A 14984-nucleotide genomic window follows, 5' to 3' on the forward strand; every position below is an offset into this window, starting at 1 on the left:
AGGAGAATTTCTTGTGATTAAATCTTAGTAATGTCTTTTAGCTAGACTGGCTGCCATATCTATGCCAAATTTGGTCTGAGACACATTTGTATCTACATGAGTTAATGCATTTTCTCGGTTGCTTAAGGAAGAGAGAGAAGTGGCCCACTTTAAGCATGCACTACATAGGCATGTCAAGCCTAAATAGAGCTGAAGAAGAAAGAGCAAAGTTTAAAAATAAGGTCTTCAGATGGTCTCCTTCATCATTGGGCCCTAAAAACACCAATACTAGACCTCGTCTTTGGTGCGACAAAAAGGAGAAAAAATCGTAATAATCTTGAGATTTGAAGTTGAGTGCATGTGTATTAAATTAACCCGAGGTGCCACAACAAACAACCAGTATATTTAGATTGATTTAGCCTTTCTACATTAGAAGGTTCCTAAGAGTATTTAAAATTTATGTTCTTGAAGATGTTGGCCACTATTTGGATTCTGAAAAAGGGTGATGCCATGTAAAAGTCAAATCAAGCTCTCTGAGGTTAGGCTTTGATGGCTTGGTCCTAGGTGTCCCTTTCACAGAATCTACTGCTAAAAGCGAGGGGTTTCTGCTTTTCAATATAGCTTTGGAGCTTGCCCTTATGGTGATCTATCCCGGAAAGGAAGTGATCTGCTTTCTGATGGAAAGATAGATTTGCCAATGGAAAAATGAACTCTAGTGCAGATGTCATACGATTGCCTAGCAAAGATTCAAGAGCACAACTGAGTACACAATTGTTGAAGCACATCTTGAGTCTGATTCAATGGAGCTAGGGTACTTTCGTTCTTGCTTGTGCAAATGATCTGCCACATATTGCCCACCTGCAATTCCTGCACATTCAGCCATACCAGGATTAATTAGCCGTACAAAATAGATGGCACCGCAATGCCGACCAGATATAATCACACGACAACTGACAAATACAAAATGCAATCGGCGCTTTTGCTCATCTTTCGTGACTCCAGCCATCCGAAGCTACTTATTTTCAGTGAGTACCCCTTGTTCAATGACGAATGCCAAAGAAACAACAATTTATGGGACGAAAACCTTAAGCTTTTCACCAATGCTAAATCTTTACTGAGTGCGTGCAACAACATGCACCGTAGCTTGTAAATCATGGTGTTTATGTCTGGCTAACCCAGCTAAATCCTATGCATCTATAGGATCTCACAATCAAGAAGGGCCAATTTTTCCATCTTCCTTACATATCTATAAATGGACCTCATTAACAGCAGTATTCCTCCTACAAGCCAACATGTTTCTTGTAATTTTTGCATCCATGCATCATATGCATTGGCATACTCTTTTCTTTAATGCGAATGACTACAAGAGAGCAAGCCTTACCAGGCTCAGTTTGAGCCAATGCCATCACCAATCATGGTACATAAATTAAGCACCAAAACACTTGACCTTATTGACTGGCAAAATACCACATCTGAGCGTGACAATTGCCATTTGTAAGGCCCTAGCTGACATCCCTTCCTCAGAATTTTTCATCCGATATCAACAACACAATGTCCTTTTATGAGTCTCCTCAAGGAATACGAACTCGTGACAAAAGATGAGGAAAGGAAATTGCCATATGAACTCTCTCATGTGTCTTGAAAATCGAACTGATCCTGGATGCAAAATGCAATGCAGTTCCATAGAGAATTGAAATGGCTCATTGGATACTTACATCACATACAGCGGAACTATGGCACTTCCACTTGGAAGTGGGCACGCAGCTTAGATAATGACACCATTTGCACTTCTTGTTTCCATCCGCACCTCGGAAAACGAGAATCGCAACGCTTGTAACACTAACAAGGATCACAAAATTCATTGTCAAACATACATGCGCAAAGAGCTATGAATTATGTGATGCATATTCGAGCGGAGAGCCGTCGTACCCAATAACAAGGAGGATCAATGCAGTGACCCACAGAGAATACTGGTAGGCATTGTACTTCGCCTTAGCTGATGACTGGATGCTACTGTCTTGTGCAGATTTGAATGGTTTTACAAAACCATACTGAGGTTTGAGCAGCAGCACAAGACCTGATAGGAAGCCAACTATGAGGCCTCCAATATGAGCGAAATTGTCAACAAAGGGTAATATACCCATTGCCAAGTTTGCAGTAACCACCAAAACAAGAACACTCGTCACTGCACACTGAAACTTACATAAGTCAATCTCTCTCTCTCTCTCTCTCTCTCTCTCTCTCTCTCTCTCTCTCTCTCTCCGCGCGCGCGAAAAGTGGGGCTTTACATAAAAATCAACCATAGGTCCATATAGAAGAAATATGGAAAAAACCCTGACGATATACAATGAGATCATGGCGAAAAATCCCATAGCAAACTACAGGATACATCGGAGGATAAGATACTCTAATCAAGTGGTGGATTGTAGCTATCTGGATAGTGATAAGTCTACACAAATCTGCCCAAAGCCCTGTCCACCTTGGGCGATGTAGCGAAAACCACAAAGTCTAGTGCTGTATATCTCCTGTAGTAGCTCACAAAAGCCAAGGGACTGGGAAACCCCTAAGCCATGCCTCCGAAATCATCCGCATCCACTGTAACATTTCCTGATGATATACCCCAAAAAAGGAAGCGAATCTACGGCACAACCAAAATGTAAGAGAGGCAAGAGGGACCCACTCGCTATCCACCTTAAAAGCCAAGGGAAGGTACCAAGATGACCCAACCAACTTCCCTACGGCCTCTCTAAACTGACTCTCAAACAAATCTGCAAACTGTCTGGTCTCCATAAAGTAATTGGCTTCAACCGATATCATAAACAGCCTCCCTCGTCCAAAAGGAGTCATCATGTAACTCTAAATCTAATAATGGGAGCTCTCTCTGGACCAAGGAAAATATGGCGGGTTCCTGACAACCGCAAGAAAAGCATGTCGACAAATAGTGGCCCACTCAAAGAAACATCTGGAGATCTCCATGGACCAAACAAAAAGAATTGAGCTGGCAAGATCTCAGAAAGTGGGACATCTACCGGAGATGCGAAGCCTACCGAATAGTCGAAATCCTCTGCAAACTACGAGGACTCACTCTCCTGCTCTCCCTGAACAGTGCCTACTGTGAGGGGCACCTACGATTGAACCTCCAAAAAATCCAAAGTGTGCTAGATTGTCCTCTCTTGGGCAGCTCAGGCTGCTCCTGAACTGCCATCGACTGTTGATCCTCCTCAATCTCTCTGTCCAACTGCATTGGTGCATCCTCTTTATCCTGGCGTGGCAACCTCTCCTCTAGAGGTCTATCTTGGAGCTGCTCTGCCTCTACCAACCTCTGTCTCACTACCCTTCTGTGGACAAGGATAGGCTATGCCTATACCTGTCTACCTACTTGTCTCTGTCTCTGTCTCTGTCTGCTCAACACTGTGTTGTTGCTGAGCACTCTGCTACTGCTCCCAACTCTGCACGGAATCTTGCGGTTGTGCAAAGCTTTGCGGTGTCTACTACAGCTATGAGGGTTGTCTCCTCCTCCGACCAGTTTGTCTTTGTTATCGTCCTCTAGGGCAATCCCTCACCAAGTGCCCCATCTCATGGCATCTAAGGCACTGGTTCAGTCTACCCATAACCACAATCCTCTGCTCGTGCAACACCCCTTTCCAATGATGGTATCTGGAAAGACTGTGGAAGGGGTAGTAGTCACCTTTATAGATGGCACAGATGTCTGAAGCTTGCACTGAACGAATAAATGGTATGTCAAAGACAGAACCCATCTGCCTCAACATGTCTGGCAACCAAACCTGTGCAGGCATCTCTAGAAAAGATATGTTTACTGACATTTGTCTTCAAAAGCAGCTAGTGTAAAATCCTCATACCACGGGTGTAGAAACAACAATCTGTCTCTGAAGCCAAGAGTGCGGTTAACAACTCGAGAGGCAAGTTCCTTTGAAGAGAAAATAGCAATGAAAGTGTCTCTACCCAACAAGATGATGTCCTCCATGTTGCCTTCATGCAAACCGGCTAGAGTGCATGAGGCCACTCTCGAATGTTGACTCGGGCATAGGAGCATCCCACTAAGCGGCCGACGGCCCTCTTTACCCTAGCAATAGCGAAAGCAGATGAAGTCTTTACTAACTTACAGATCCTCGTCGAGTGGCCTATGGGTTAGGATTAGAATCCTAACCCCCAACAACTAATGGGACCTTGAACGATGGGGCCTAAAAGTAAAGCAAACACACACACACTATGAATTGCATAGAAGCTGATGATGTGGCAGCTATACAGACTCCCGCAAATTTTCGTTGACACGTTTATGTGGCAATAGTACGGACTTCCGCAAATCGCGTTGGCTGCCCTTGACGCTAACTTTTGGGACCAAATGCTTTTAGACTTGAAGCTTTTCATGTAAATTGCTTTTGGATGGCCAGGATCTTTATATGTACTGAAGGCTCACTCTCTAGCATTCTACATGGGGAAGATGTAGAGCAGAGCTTCGAGTGTTGTATCGTGTTGAGGCAGTATAAAGACATACCAAAAGGGGCGCCACAGCACTCCCGGGGTGGAACTCCGCCACTCCCTGGCTCGTCTAAAGTGTCTCTCTTTTAGTTCAATCCTTTTGAAGCGTCTAAAGTCTGTTCAATCTGTTCTTTTCCATTGGCATGTGGCGCCGTCCCATTACAGTGGTATCAGAGCTCTAGTCGTGTGCTTTTCTAAAAGCATACCGGTCCTTCAAGAGCACACAGAGCAAGATGGTGCTTCGAGATTTTAGAGAAATTTTTTCCTTTTCTCGAGAGAAATCCGGATCTACATGAAGCTGCGGAGTTGGATGAAGAAGAAACGACAAGAGAAGGAGGAGTTCGTTTCTGCCCTAAAAAGCACAAAAAACATGCTTTTGGCACTTGTCTGTGTTGTAGAGGCCTACAAAAATCTCTTCAACAGTTGAGAATTTGGATATGCAACGACGAGCCCTACGCATTGACCCGAGAAGATTTTGATTCCGACAATTTTGGAAAAATAGGGTTTTCAACAACCTATTAGAGGTTTTGCAACATGGGTCAAAATTAGTGTTGGGTGCTTTTTGCACATAACAGGTAATACTGAAAGCATTTCTGAGCAGGGAGCTGGAAATTTTCTCTTTTGCAACAAGAACCATTTGCTTGAAATTTTCCTTGAGAAATTGTATAAAATACCATCTAGAATTTGTTTGAAAAGGATTTTATCTGTTTTGAACTTGTTTTGGTGCCGATTTCAGATTGCTTGAACCTAGTTTTGATATTGGTTTCAATGTTTTTGGGAACACTTTTGAATACTCATGGCTCGGGCTTTTCTAGGAGGAGTATTCAAGAGGAAATTGTGATTGCAAAGTTGTGTTTTACTCATGGCTCGGACTTTCCGAGGAGTAGTATTGAAGAGAAGAATTGATGCTTAATAATGTCTAAATATCTCATGGCTCAGGCTTTACCGGGAGCAATATTCAATGATTAAAAAGTGGTGCTTCACTCATGGCTTGAACCTTGTTGATTATGTGTGGGAAAAGTATTGAAAAGAAAATTGGATACAATCTGAGAAGTATTTACTCCAAGCAACGTAGGTTGGGTTTGGGGAGCGTTTGGTTGTAAAAGGCCTCTATATCTCATGGCCCGGACCTTTTTAGGTTATTTGTGGGAGAAGTGATGAGGGAGTCATTCAATAGCTCATGGTCCAAACCTTTTTAGGTTATTTGAGTAAGGAGTGATGAAGGAGTCATTGAATAGCTCATGGCCCAAACCTGGATGTTTATTTGCAGGGGGAGTGTTCATCGGCAACGAAATGTTTCTGTGTCTTGTACCATACATATGTAAGCATCTGTGTTGCATCCTGATGTGCCATCCTACTTGAATGAGATTGCCTGAGTATGTAACTTTGAGACACCCGTTACAGATCAGCGCGGTATGGGCGTGATGGCTAATTTTGCTACGCCTGAATATCAAGAGTTCTTAGATGGAATGAGAAAACGGAATGACCCTCGGATATTATTTTTCTAACTTGAGTTATTTTGTAAATATAATCACGGACGATTACTCTTCTCTCAAGAAGGTGGGATATCACAAACTGCAGACGTGTCGAGACACTGAAACCCACGAGGGTTAGGACTCCCTAGCCCTAACCCTAGCCAACCTACAGATCTCGGCCGAGGGGCCTAAACCCTAGTAGAAGCAGAAGAAGATGACGTCTTTAGCAACTTACAGATCCTCGTCGAGTGGCCTATGGGTTAGGATTAAAATCCTAATCCCCAACAGCTTATGGGACCCTGGCTGATGGGGCCTAAGAGTAAAGCAAACACACACACACAATATAAATTACATAGAAGGCTCATGAAGTGGCAACTATACAAATGCCCGCAATTTTTGTTGACATGCTGACATCGCAATAGTTCGGATTTTTGCAAAAAATCGCGTTGGCTGCCCCTGGCACTAGCTTTTGAGACCAGATGCTTTTAGACTTAAATCTTTTCATGTAAACTACTTTTGGATGGCCTAGGGCCTTTAAATATGTACTGAAGGCTCACTTTCTGGAATTCTACCTTGCGGGAGATTGAGAGCAGAGCTTCGAGTGTTGTACTGTGTTGAAGAAATATAAAGAAATACCGAAATGGTGCCACAGTTTGGGGCTAGTGCACTCTGGGAGTGGAACTCTGCCACTCCGTGTCTCGTGTAAAGTGTCTCTCTTTCAATTCAGTTGTTTTGAAGCATCTCAAGTCTGTCTCGTCGATCCTTTTCCGTTGGTACGAGGTGCAGTGTGGTATGTGGTGTCGCCCGTTACAAGCTATGACATCAACCTTATTTGGGTTTTCAGTCCTTGGCTTTTATGAGCTACTACAGGAGGTTTCTTTTGGTGGATGCTTCATATCATTTTGGTCAGCCAAATAGAGCTTCTTCATCACCTCAAGATTGAGTGCCTTATCTTTTGTTGTATCCTGTGGTTGTATGGGTGTTTTTCCCCATGATCTCATTGTATATTTTTCACGGTTTTTCCCATATTTCTTGTATATGGACTTTTGGTCAATTTTATGTAATGCAAAGGTTTACAAGCCCCACTTTTAGAGAGAGAGAGAGAGAGAGAGAGAGAGAGAGAGAGAGAGAGAGAGAGAGAGAGAGAGACCCATCCATGCAATTGGATCTATAGCTGACATGAAAAGATTGTGGAACTATCTTCACACGCTCGACCATGAAGTCATTTTATTGGGTGACTATAATATTGTTGAGACCTTGGCTGACCATTTTTTGGAGACGGTCAGGTTATCCAAGGATTGAAAATTCTAGCTGGGACTCTCTCAATTTAGATCTTTGGGATGTTGATCCTGAAGGGTTTTTATGGAGGTAGAACTACTCACCCAAGTATAAGTCTTGTGTTTCAAGCCACGGGCCTCTTTCACCCGGGTGACAAGGCAACTAAAATCAGGAATCACTGGTTCACACAGATCCCAGCCTCTGCAAGCTACCTCCTGCGCAAAGACACACTGAGGGCATTTGGAGAAAGAGTTCAATAGTAATTGTAAACCTGTTGCAGCTTGGTCTTCTGCACTTACTAAGGCTCAAAACTCTCTAATCAAGTTCAAACAGCAGGTTTCAGCATAGTTACAAGGGATGAAAAATTGGAACGTGGAATGGGGAACGAAAACGGACATGAATTGCCATTCCTTGTTATGGATACTCATGTCTAAAACACTGAATGGGGATTCAAAACGGGAAGCTCGAATGGGAGCAGGGAAGAGAAGCCCAAAAATAGTCGTTCCCTGTACTTATGGGTTTCAGCCATCAAGTAAAAGCGTTGAGATTCTATCTATCACTTGCAGCAAACTTGGACAGTCCAAGGCAGAAATCAATAGCAACACAGGAACAAAAACTCCAACCAACTGAACTTAAAAAGAAAGAGAGAGAGAGAGAGAGAGAGAGAGAGAGAGAGAGAGAGGACAATCGACACGAAGCGGCGGAGTTCTACTTCCATATACACTAGCCCCAAAGTCTGGCGCCCCTTCCAATATTTTCTTTCTTTATTGCTTGTTCTCAAAGTATAGCTCCTGAGGGACTCTCTCTCTCTACAAGCATCCAATTATGCTATGCCAGAGAATGAAGGGCTGGGTCCCTTATAAAGTTCAAATAGTACATGGGCCCTAAAAGCTAGGCACCCTAAAAAGCATATCATCCTAAAAGCTCTGCTCTCCAAAAGCGTAAAACAAAGCTAGCACAAATCTGTCGATCCGTACAACTGCACATCGGTAGCAATCAGCACAATTCACAGGCTGCCACGTGTCCTGTCAGCATAAAATCCAGACCTGAGTCACGTCAGTAGCATTTTGGTTACATGGGTCTTGGTCTTCTGTCACTGCAGGGTTAGGCCATTACGATCATGCTGTGTCGACAACTTGTGACATAACTACTTGACCCTCATCCTTAACTTTAGTGTTCTTTTTCTTCTCAGAGTTGTTGTACTAAGTGGCTCTCAACAGGGGATTTGGATTCTTAACATAAATGGTACCAAACGAGTGGATATTACTGTCGGACGAGGACAAGGTCTCCTCCTCTAAACTATTAGATTGCTTTCTGTGCTTTCTTGGATCTGCTTTCTTACTTTTCTCCACTATAATGTGCAGCGGAAGTGATTTACGGTGAATGCTCAGGATGAGTGCTTAGTGTGTACTCAAGGTTCCTTTTATGTCATGAGAGAGATGTGCAAGGACTAAGAGAGAGAAGAGAGATGATGTGGGTGAAGGTTCTGTGAGTGAAAGGAGACTTAAACCCCCCTCTCTATTGCTAGATAGGTATTTGCTTTAGATTGCACAAATGTTGATACAATGGTCCTAGATGTTGCGATGCCCATAGGATCTTGCTACCAATGCTTGGATCTATGAAGCTAAGGGCTGGGAACTGAAAACGCTAGTGGAACTCATGCGGATCTGCAACTTGATGAGTCATGGGCTGAACTGCTAATGCCAATGTTGAGGGTGCTGATGACAATAATGAGGATGGCTAAAATCTGAAAAACGCTGGCTGATCTGAGAACGCTGAATTGATTGGCTGGATCTGCAACGGTACGGCGAGGTTAGGGCTGAAAACCGCTAACGGTAGGGCTGATCTGGTACTACAGAGCTAATCGAGCGCTGTGGACTGGTGCTGGATGTGTTGGTGAAAAATGCCAAGTGATATTGATGCTGCTGGGTATTGGTACTACAAGTACGGGGATATGAGTGGAGAGGTGACCCCCAAGGTCGCCTATATAGGGTTAAAAGTAGCTGGGTCAAGCAGGCTCATAAAAAAACCCACGACTTGCTAAAATGCTACTAAATTTCACTTATTATAATAAGTTATTGGGAAAATTATCAAAAAACCCCTGTAATTTGTGGAAATTCCCAATATACCCCTCTACTAATGCACTTCTCAATAATGACGAGGTCACTTTGCAAAATGGCAAGTAAGCTCTGAACACCTTTTGTAGAGCATCCGACCTTAGAATCAACTAAGCACACGCATATGTACTTCAATCAAGGCTGCAAGAAAATTCAAAATGGAGAGGTTTTCAGATTATTAAGAAAATCTATAGGGTTTCATGTCCCTTAGGATCAAAGATGGGAGTGGACGCTCACTCGCTTCATGTTCAAGCTCAACATATGGGTAGGGTTCCAAGCTTATATAGCAGGCCAAATCATGGTGATTACTCATTTTTTGTCAACCTATGTTTTATGCTTTCTTTCATGCTAGAGGCCACCTAACAATCATCTCAAGGAAATTCTTAAGTTCTGTAGCGATTTTCTTTGGGCAAGTGATCCTTTAAAGAGAGCTGAAAGCAAACTCAAATGGGATGTATCTTGCCTACCTAAAGATAAAGGAGGACTGAAAATTTGCAACATTAACCAGTGGCCTGATGTCACAAACTGTTGACGTGTCAAGCCACTGAAGAACAGAGCCAACCTGCAGATCCCGACCAAGGGGCTTAAACCCTAAAAGAAGAAGCAGAAGCAACAGAAGAAGTCTTACCAACTTACTAAACCTTGCTAAGTGGGGCAGTTTTTAAAAGAAATTCCCACCAACTTATGGGACCTCGCCCGATGGGGCCCAAGGGACCTAAAGACCATAAATAAAGCAAGACCCACCTACTCACACAGAACATGCATAAATTGTTGATGACATGGCAGCTATACGGACGCTCGTGTTTTATGTTGATGATGTGGCAGGTTGTATGGATTTCCTTGAATTGTGCTGGCAGGTGATGATGTGGCAGATTGTACGGACGGCCCTCTGCGCAAGCTTTTGCACACCAGATGCTTTTAGAACTAGTAGCTTTTCATGTAACTGCTTTTCAGAAATTCAGAGGCCAAGGGTCTTCAAATATGTGGCCTGGGCTTTGGGGCCAGTGCTCTCTTGGGGTGGAACTCCGCCACTCCCAATCTAGTGTGTCATGCACCTCTTTCAGTTCAGGTGTTTTGAAGCGTCTAAAGTCTGTTCAATTTGTTCTTTTCCGTTGGCACGTGGTGCTCGTCCTGTTACACCTGACAAATTTTTTGTTGTCAAAGTCGCTTTTCTTCTTCTAAGATATCTCATAGCCTTCTCTCTCGATCAACACACGAGCTGGTGTGACCTTCCTTGAACTACTATTTTCTTTGGTCCTATACCAATTTTTCTGAATGGTTCCTATTTTATCAAGTCACTTTGGGCAGCTTAGAACAGATAGAGGGGGTCTGATCAGCAAGTGCAACTCCAACAGCAGTTTACCCCTCCTCCAGCATGACTCAATTAGGTGGCCTCTCAAACTGCTGCCACAAGTCTTAGGAGCACAACAGAGCATAGCCCCCAGGATCCATAGAACAGGCCTCAGATGTTGGGGGTGACCTGTGGAATAAGAACAAAAACAGGTGGTGGACTGATATTGAGCTACTCAGGATGGCCCCCCTCTAACCTTGGGAGCTTCAAGTCATTGAAGGAGAGAGATGGAAACTCTCAATCCCTGAAGCTGTCTCAATAAAGTCTTTGGGATGGAGAGAAGGCTTTGCCCTTCATCATCCTCAAAGCAGCACCCCCCTTCTTCCCCCCCCCCCCCAAAAAAGGTGATATTTCCCCTCCCGTTCATGTTATTTTACATAACAGATGGGTCACCCAACAGGACAAGAGACAATGGTACTTCAAGTTTTAAAGCATCTGGCCTCTGGCCATCCCTCCTAAGAAATCTGTCCTGCTTTGGCTCATTTTATACAAAGGTAAAAGTAACACTTGTGGCCAGAGCCTGGGGATATGTTGTAGATGCTCCAGAGCTCTGGAAGACCTCCCACCTCTCTTTATGAATTGCCCTCCGGCAGGGCTATTCTCACCCCTCTTCATACCACTCTAGGTCTTCTCCTCTCTTGGAAACAACCACTACTTGGAGACTCCATTAAAGTTTCTCTCCTCCTATCGGAACAAAGCCAACAGTGGATATTTATGAATTATTTGGAAGCAGCATAATGCCTTTTTATTTGACAATGCTTACCACACCTCCGGTCTGAGACTTCTTTTTGTTAATTTTAATCTACAGTTTTACGAGTTAAAGCTTGCCCAAATCCGTCTGTACCGTGCAAGGATCAAGGTTCTGAAGGATTCTCTCCCGCACCAACATCAACAAGCAACAAGAGATTGCCCTTGATGGCTCCTCCAGTGTTAACTGAATGGGTGGTCAATATTGGAACTCACATAGAGAAGATTTCCAAAGAGATGATCAAAGCTCATGAGTTTATAAAACAGGATCCGCCTCCTTGTAGCAAGGTATGCCACATCGAGTTTTGCTCACCATGGTTTTTTTATACCTGCATGCATGCACTTTTCGAAGCAGTGATTGCATTTGTCTTTGAAAGTTGGAATTTGGAAATCTGACCTTGTTTACATAGATCGTCCAATTTGCTAGCAGTTCAGCTAGCATAGCTCCTACTAGACCAAATAAAGCCCCAGAGGCACCCACCGATATGCTTTGAAGAAACAGGACAGAGAGTAGGCTTCCTCCAAACCCAGATAATAAATAGATGATGCCAATTTTCACTGTAATAAAGTGTGTTAGCACAACAAATTTAATGTCAAAGGATACCATGAGGAGTTGTCAAATGGTAGTACCAGGTCCAAATTCTTGTTCCAGCCGGACTCCAACAAATAGAAGGCTCAGCATGTTCACAATCACATGAACAACCCCTGCATGGAGCCAGATGCAAGTCATTACTCGCCATCCCTGGTGTGCATGCTGCACCTTGACTGCATTTAAAGCTCCCAGCCTTTCTAACCTGAAAATGACATCATGATGTAAAGGCAGATGTTAATCCACATGAGTAACTAACCATAGTTGAATGATGTACCAAACCCTCCGAATTTAAAGCTAATACTGGTGTGCCAAGGTTAACTTGACAACTAAACAGGGAGTTGCATGTAATAAAGAATAAACAGTCTTATGCAAACTTATAAAATACTTGCGTTTGTGATGAGGGGCCGAGCAGAGCATTTTCGCTTAGGGGCTGAAAAGAAAGGCGGTGCAGGAAAGACAGCAAGCACGATTTTGTGGTATTGGGGCAGTTGTTGATGTACATGGTGACAAAGAAGACGCCAACATTGAGCGCAACAATGGAGAAAACAAGTAAGGCAAGCCTGGGACACTTGGATGAATTGACGATTGGCTCATGCAACGGCAGGACCTGATGCAATGTATGATCCCCTGTTGGCTCAGATGGAATTTGCTGCTCTGCTTCATGTGGAGAGTGAATTCCTCCTTTGGGAATGGAAAGCTCCCCTGCTCCCTTCAAGGAGTGATCCGCTACTTCAATGACCTCCCCTGCTGCTAAAACTGAAAGCTCCCCTGCTCCAGACGGTGATGAAAAGCTCCTTGTCGGGTTCTTTAGCAGCTCTCCATTCCACTCCACATCAATTTCTCTCGTCTCCTCTTTTGAATCAAATTGTGGTGGGTACCCAATTTCCGCCATCTCATGTACGAGGAGATACACTAGCTACATTTTTGGGTTTCCTTGCCGGTGTTAAGGATAAAATCTGTATGCTGTCCAGGTTCCATAGACTAAATATCAGATCTGCGAGCTTGAAGCAGTTGAGGATGAACATCATCCTACTTATCCACACTTTGATAATTTGCCATTTCCCGTCTCTGCTGATAGCGAGTCTAGATTCCGAAATGGACCCATTTCAACTCAAAATGGACCCATTTCCCGTCTCTGCTGATAGCGAGTCTAGATTCCGAAATGAACCCATTTCAACTCAAAATGCACCTGCATCCCCTGGGCATACATGGGGTAGGTAAATTTGTTTGTGTGCATTTGTCAAAATCTCAAATACAAAAGGTTCCAATTTCAAGAATCTTATCATTGGACACTCGATTTGTCCCTTGCTTGGCCTCCTCACTATCCCACACAGGACTGGGCACGAGGGGATCAATGGCCCACGCCCATTTCAAGGATCGATGTGCTTGGTGTAAATACGGGAAAATAGGTAAACTCAGGTGTATCAAAACTTTTAAATTGTCCCCGCCGCCCCCCCCCCCCCCCCCCCCCCCCCCCCCCCCCCCCCCCTTCTTCCCTTTTCCTCCCCTAGAAGAATTGCCTCCACCCTCCCGATTCACAAGAGCTACACAGAGAAGGGCTCACGAGACCTGCAATCGACGGTTGAAAATCGGATGGAGGCGAGGGCGTCCCACGTCCGCATATCCCGTCGAAAAGGTGGGTGGAAGTGCCTCTTCACTAATTGACGCCTCCTTTTGGGAGGTGGGATCAATGGCTCACGATCGCCAGTTGATCCTGACCGTTGGATTGCCTAGGGAATGCAAAAGATTCGCACATTTTCGGTTTTGGGGCTTGAACCCGTTCCCTCTCTCCCCCTTGGAATCGACTCTAACCGCTAAGCTATCGCGTGCTCGTTAAAAGGGGTGTGTATATGTGTGTGTTAAGTTTATACATCACGTCATCGCAGATAAGTTTACACCTAGTTCACACTTACTTCACAACAAATTTGGCGTGGTGTGCATACCCTCCCAAATTCACATCAAGTTCACACCAAATTTGGTGTGGTGCACATACTTCCCAAGTTCACTCTTAGTTCACACCTAGTTCAAAGAACGATCAGACGGCCCGAATTGCACCCACCTCACGGCGGCTAATGTGGGCCATTGTTCCTATCTCCCTAGGCGTGTGTCCATTAGTGACGAGGGTGGAAGTGTTCTTCTTCCGAGAATTCTGAGGTGAGTCCGAAAGCTCAGACTTGAGAGCACATCCATCACGCAATACCATCTTCTCTGCATGCCCCTTTCCCTCCCTTTGTCGTCGGCCCCTCTGAACCCAGCCTTATTGCAAGTGTTCCAATAGCCTTGCAAGTTGCCAATCAGTCTAGTCCAATTGCAACACATAAACTCTCTCTCTCTCTCTCTCTCTCTCTCTCTCTCTCTCTCTCTCTCTCTCTCTCATGTTTTCATTTTGGCATGTGAAAACTACAAGTAGTACACATAGGCCAAATAAATGTTGTGGGCAAATGTCAATATAATACTACGTGGCTACGAGGTGCAAAAGATACAGTGGCTCCGTGAAAACTATGTTGGACATAATCTTGGACAATTGAGCTCCCCACCCGTGGTGGACAGGGATTAAGTTGCAAACATCCACCAATAAGGCAAACACGCCAACCGATAGAATGGTCACCTTTTATTTCTAAAGACTCTAGGTTTAAATTATATATTGTAAGTTGGGTAGACATGTGTGTAAAGCATGCTCGTCCAGTCAAAGAAGGAACGGGCAAGGATAGAATAGGTGTGTATTCGGTTGACCTCGATTTACGGTGCAAAGCTATGCAAATTGATTTTTGTGAGGTGCAAAAGGGGGCACGATTTTGGAAAATGCACCTTTGATAAGAATCTTGGGAGATCCTTGATTCATTTTATGAGCTTGATTTATCAGCAAGCCCATCTGTCTTGGAAGTCTTGCCAAAAATTCTCTCTCTCTCTCTCTCTCTCTCTCTCTCTCTCTCTCTCTCTCTCTC

General features: G+C 44.1%; 1 protein-coding gene across 2 annotated transcripts; it reads right to left on the reverse strand.

The window, feature by feature from the left end:
* Nucleotides 1-360: 360 nt before the first annotated feature.
* Nucleotides 361-13172, reverse strand: LOC147418743 (RHOMBOID-like protein 2). Of its 2 annotated transcripts, none has more exons than XM_086506371.1 (6): nucleotides 12429-13172; nucleotides 12078-12241; nucleotides 11845-12005; nucleotides 1909-2171; nucleotides 1695-1818; nucleotides 361-846 (listed from the first exon to the last, which is right to left on the reverse strand). In XM_086506371.1, the coding sequence occupies exons 1-6, from the start codon at nucleotides 12929-12931 to the stop codon at nucleotides 727-729; spliced, it is 1335 nt and encodes a 444-aa protein (XP_086362497.1). In that variant the 5' UTR covers nucleotides 12932-13172; the 3' UTR covers nucleotides 361-726. The 2 variants fall into 2 exon arrangements, with proteins under 2 accessions (XP_086362497.1, XP_086362498.1); XM_086506372.1 differs by having other exon boundaries at nucleotides 12647-12849.
* Between the last annotated feature and the right edge of the window lie 1812 nt (nucleotides 13173-14984).

This window comes from Adiantum capillus-veneris, chromosome 29, assembly GCF_014529385.1.
Source record: "Adiantum capillus-veneris isolate H3 chromosome 29, ASM1452938v2, whole genome shotgun sequence".
NCBI lineage: Eukaryota > Viridiplantae > Streptophyta > Polypodiopsida > Polypodiales > Pteridaceae > Adiantum > Adiantum capillus-veneris.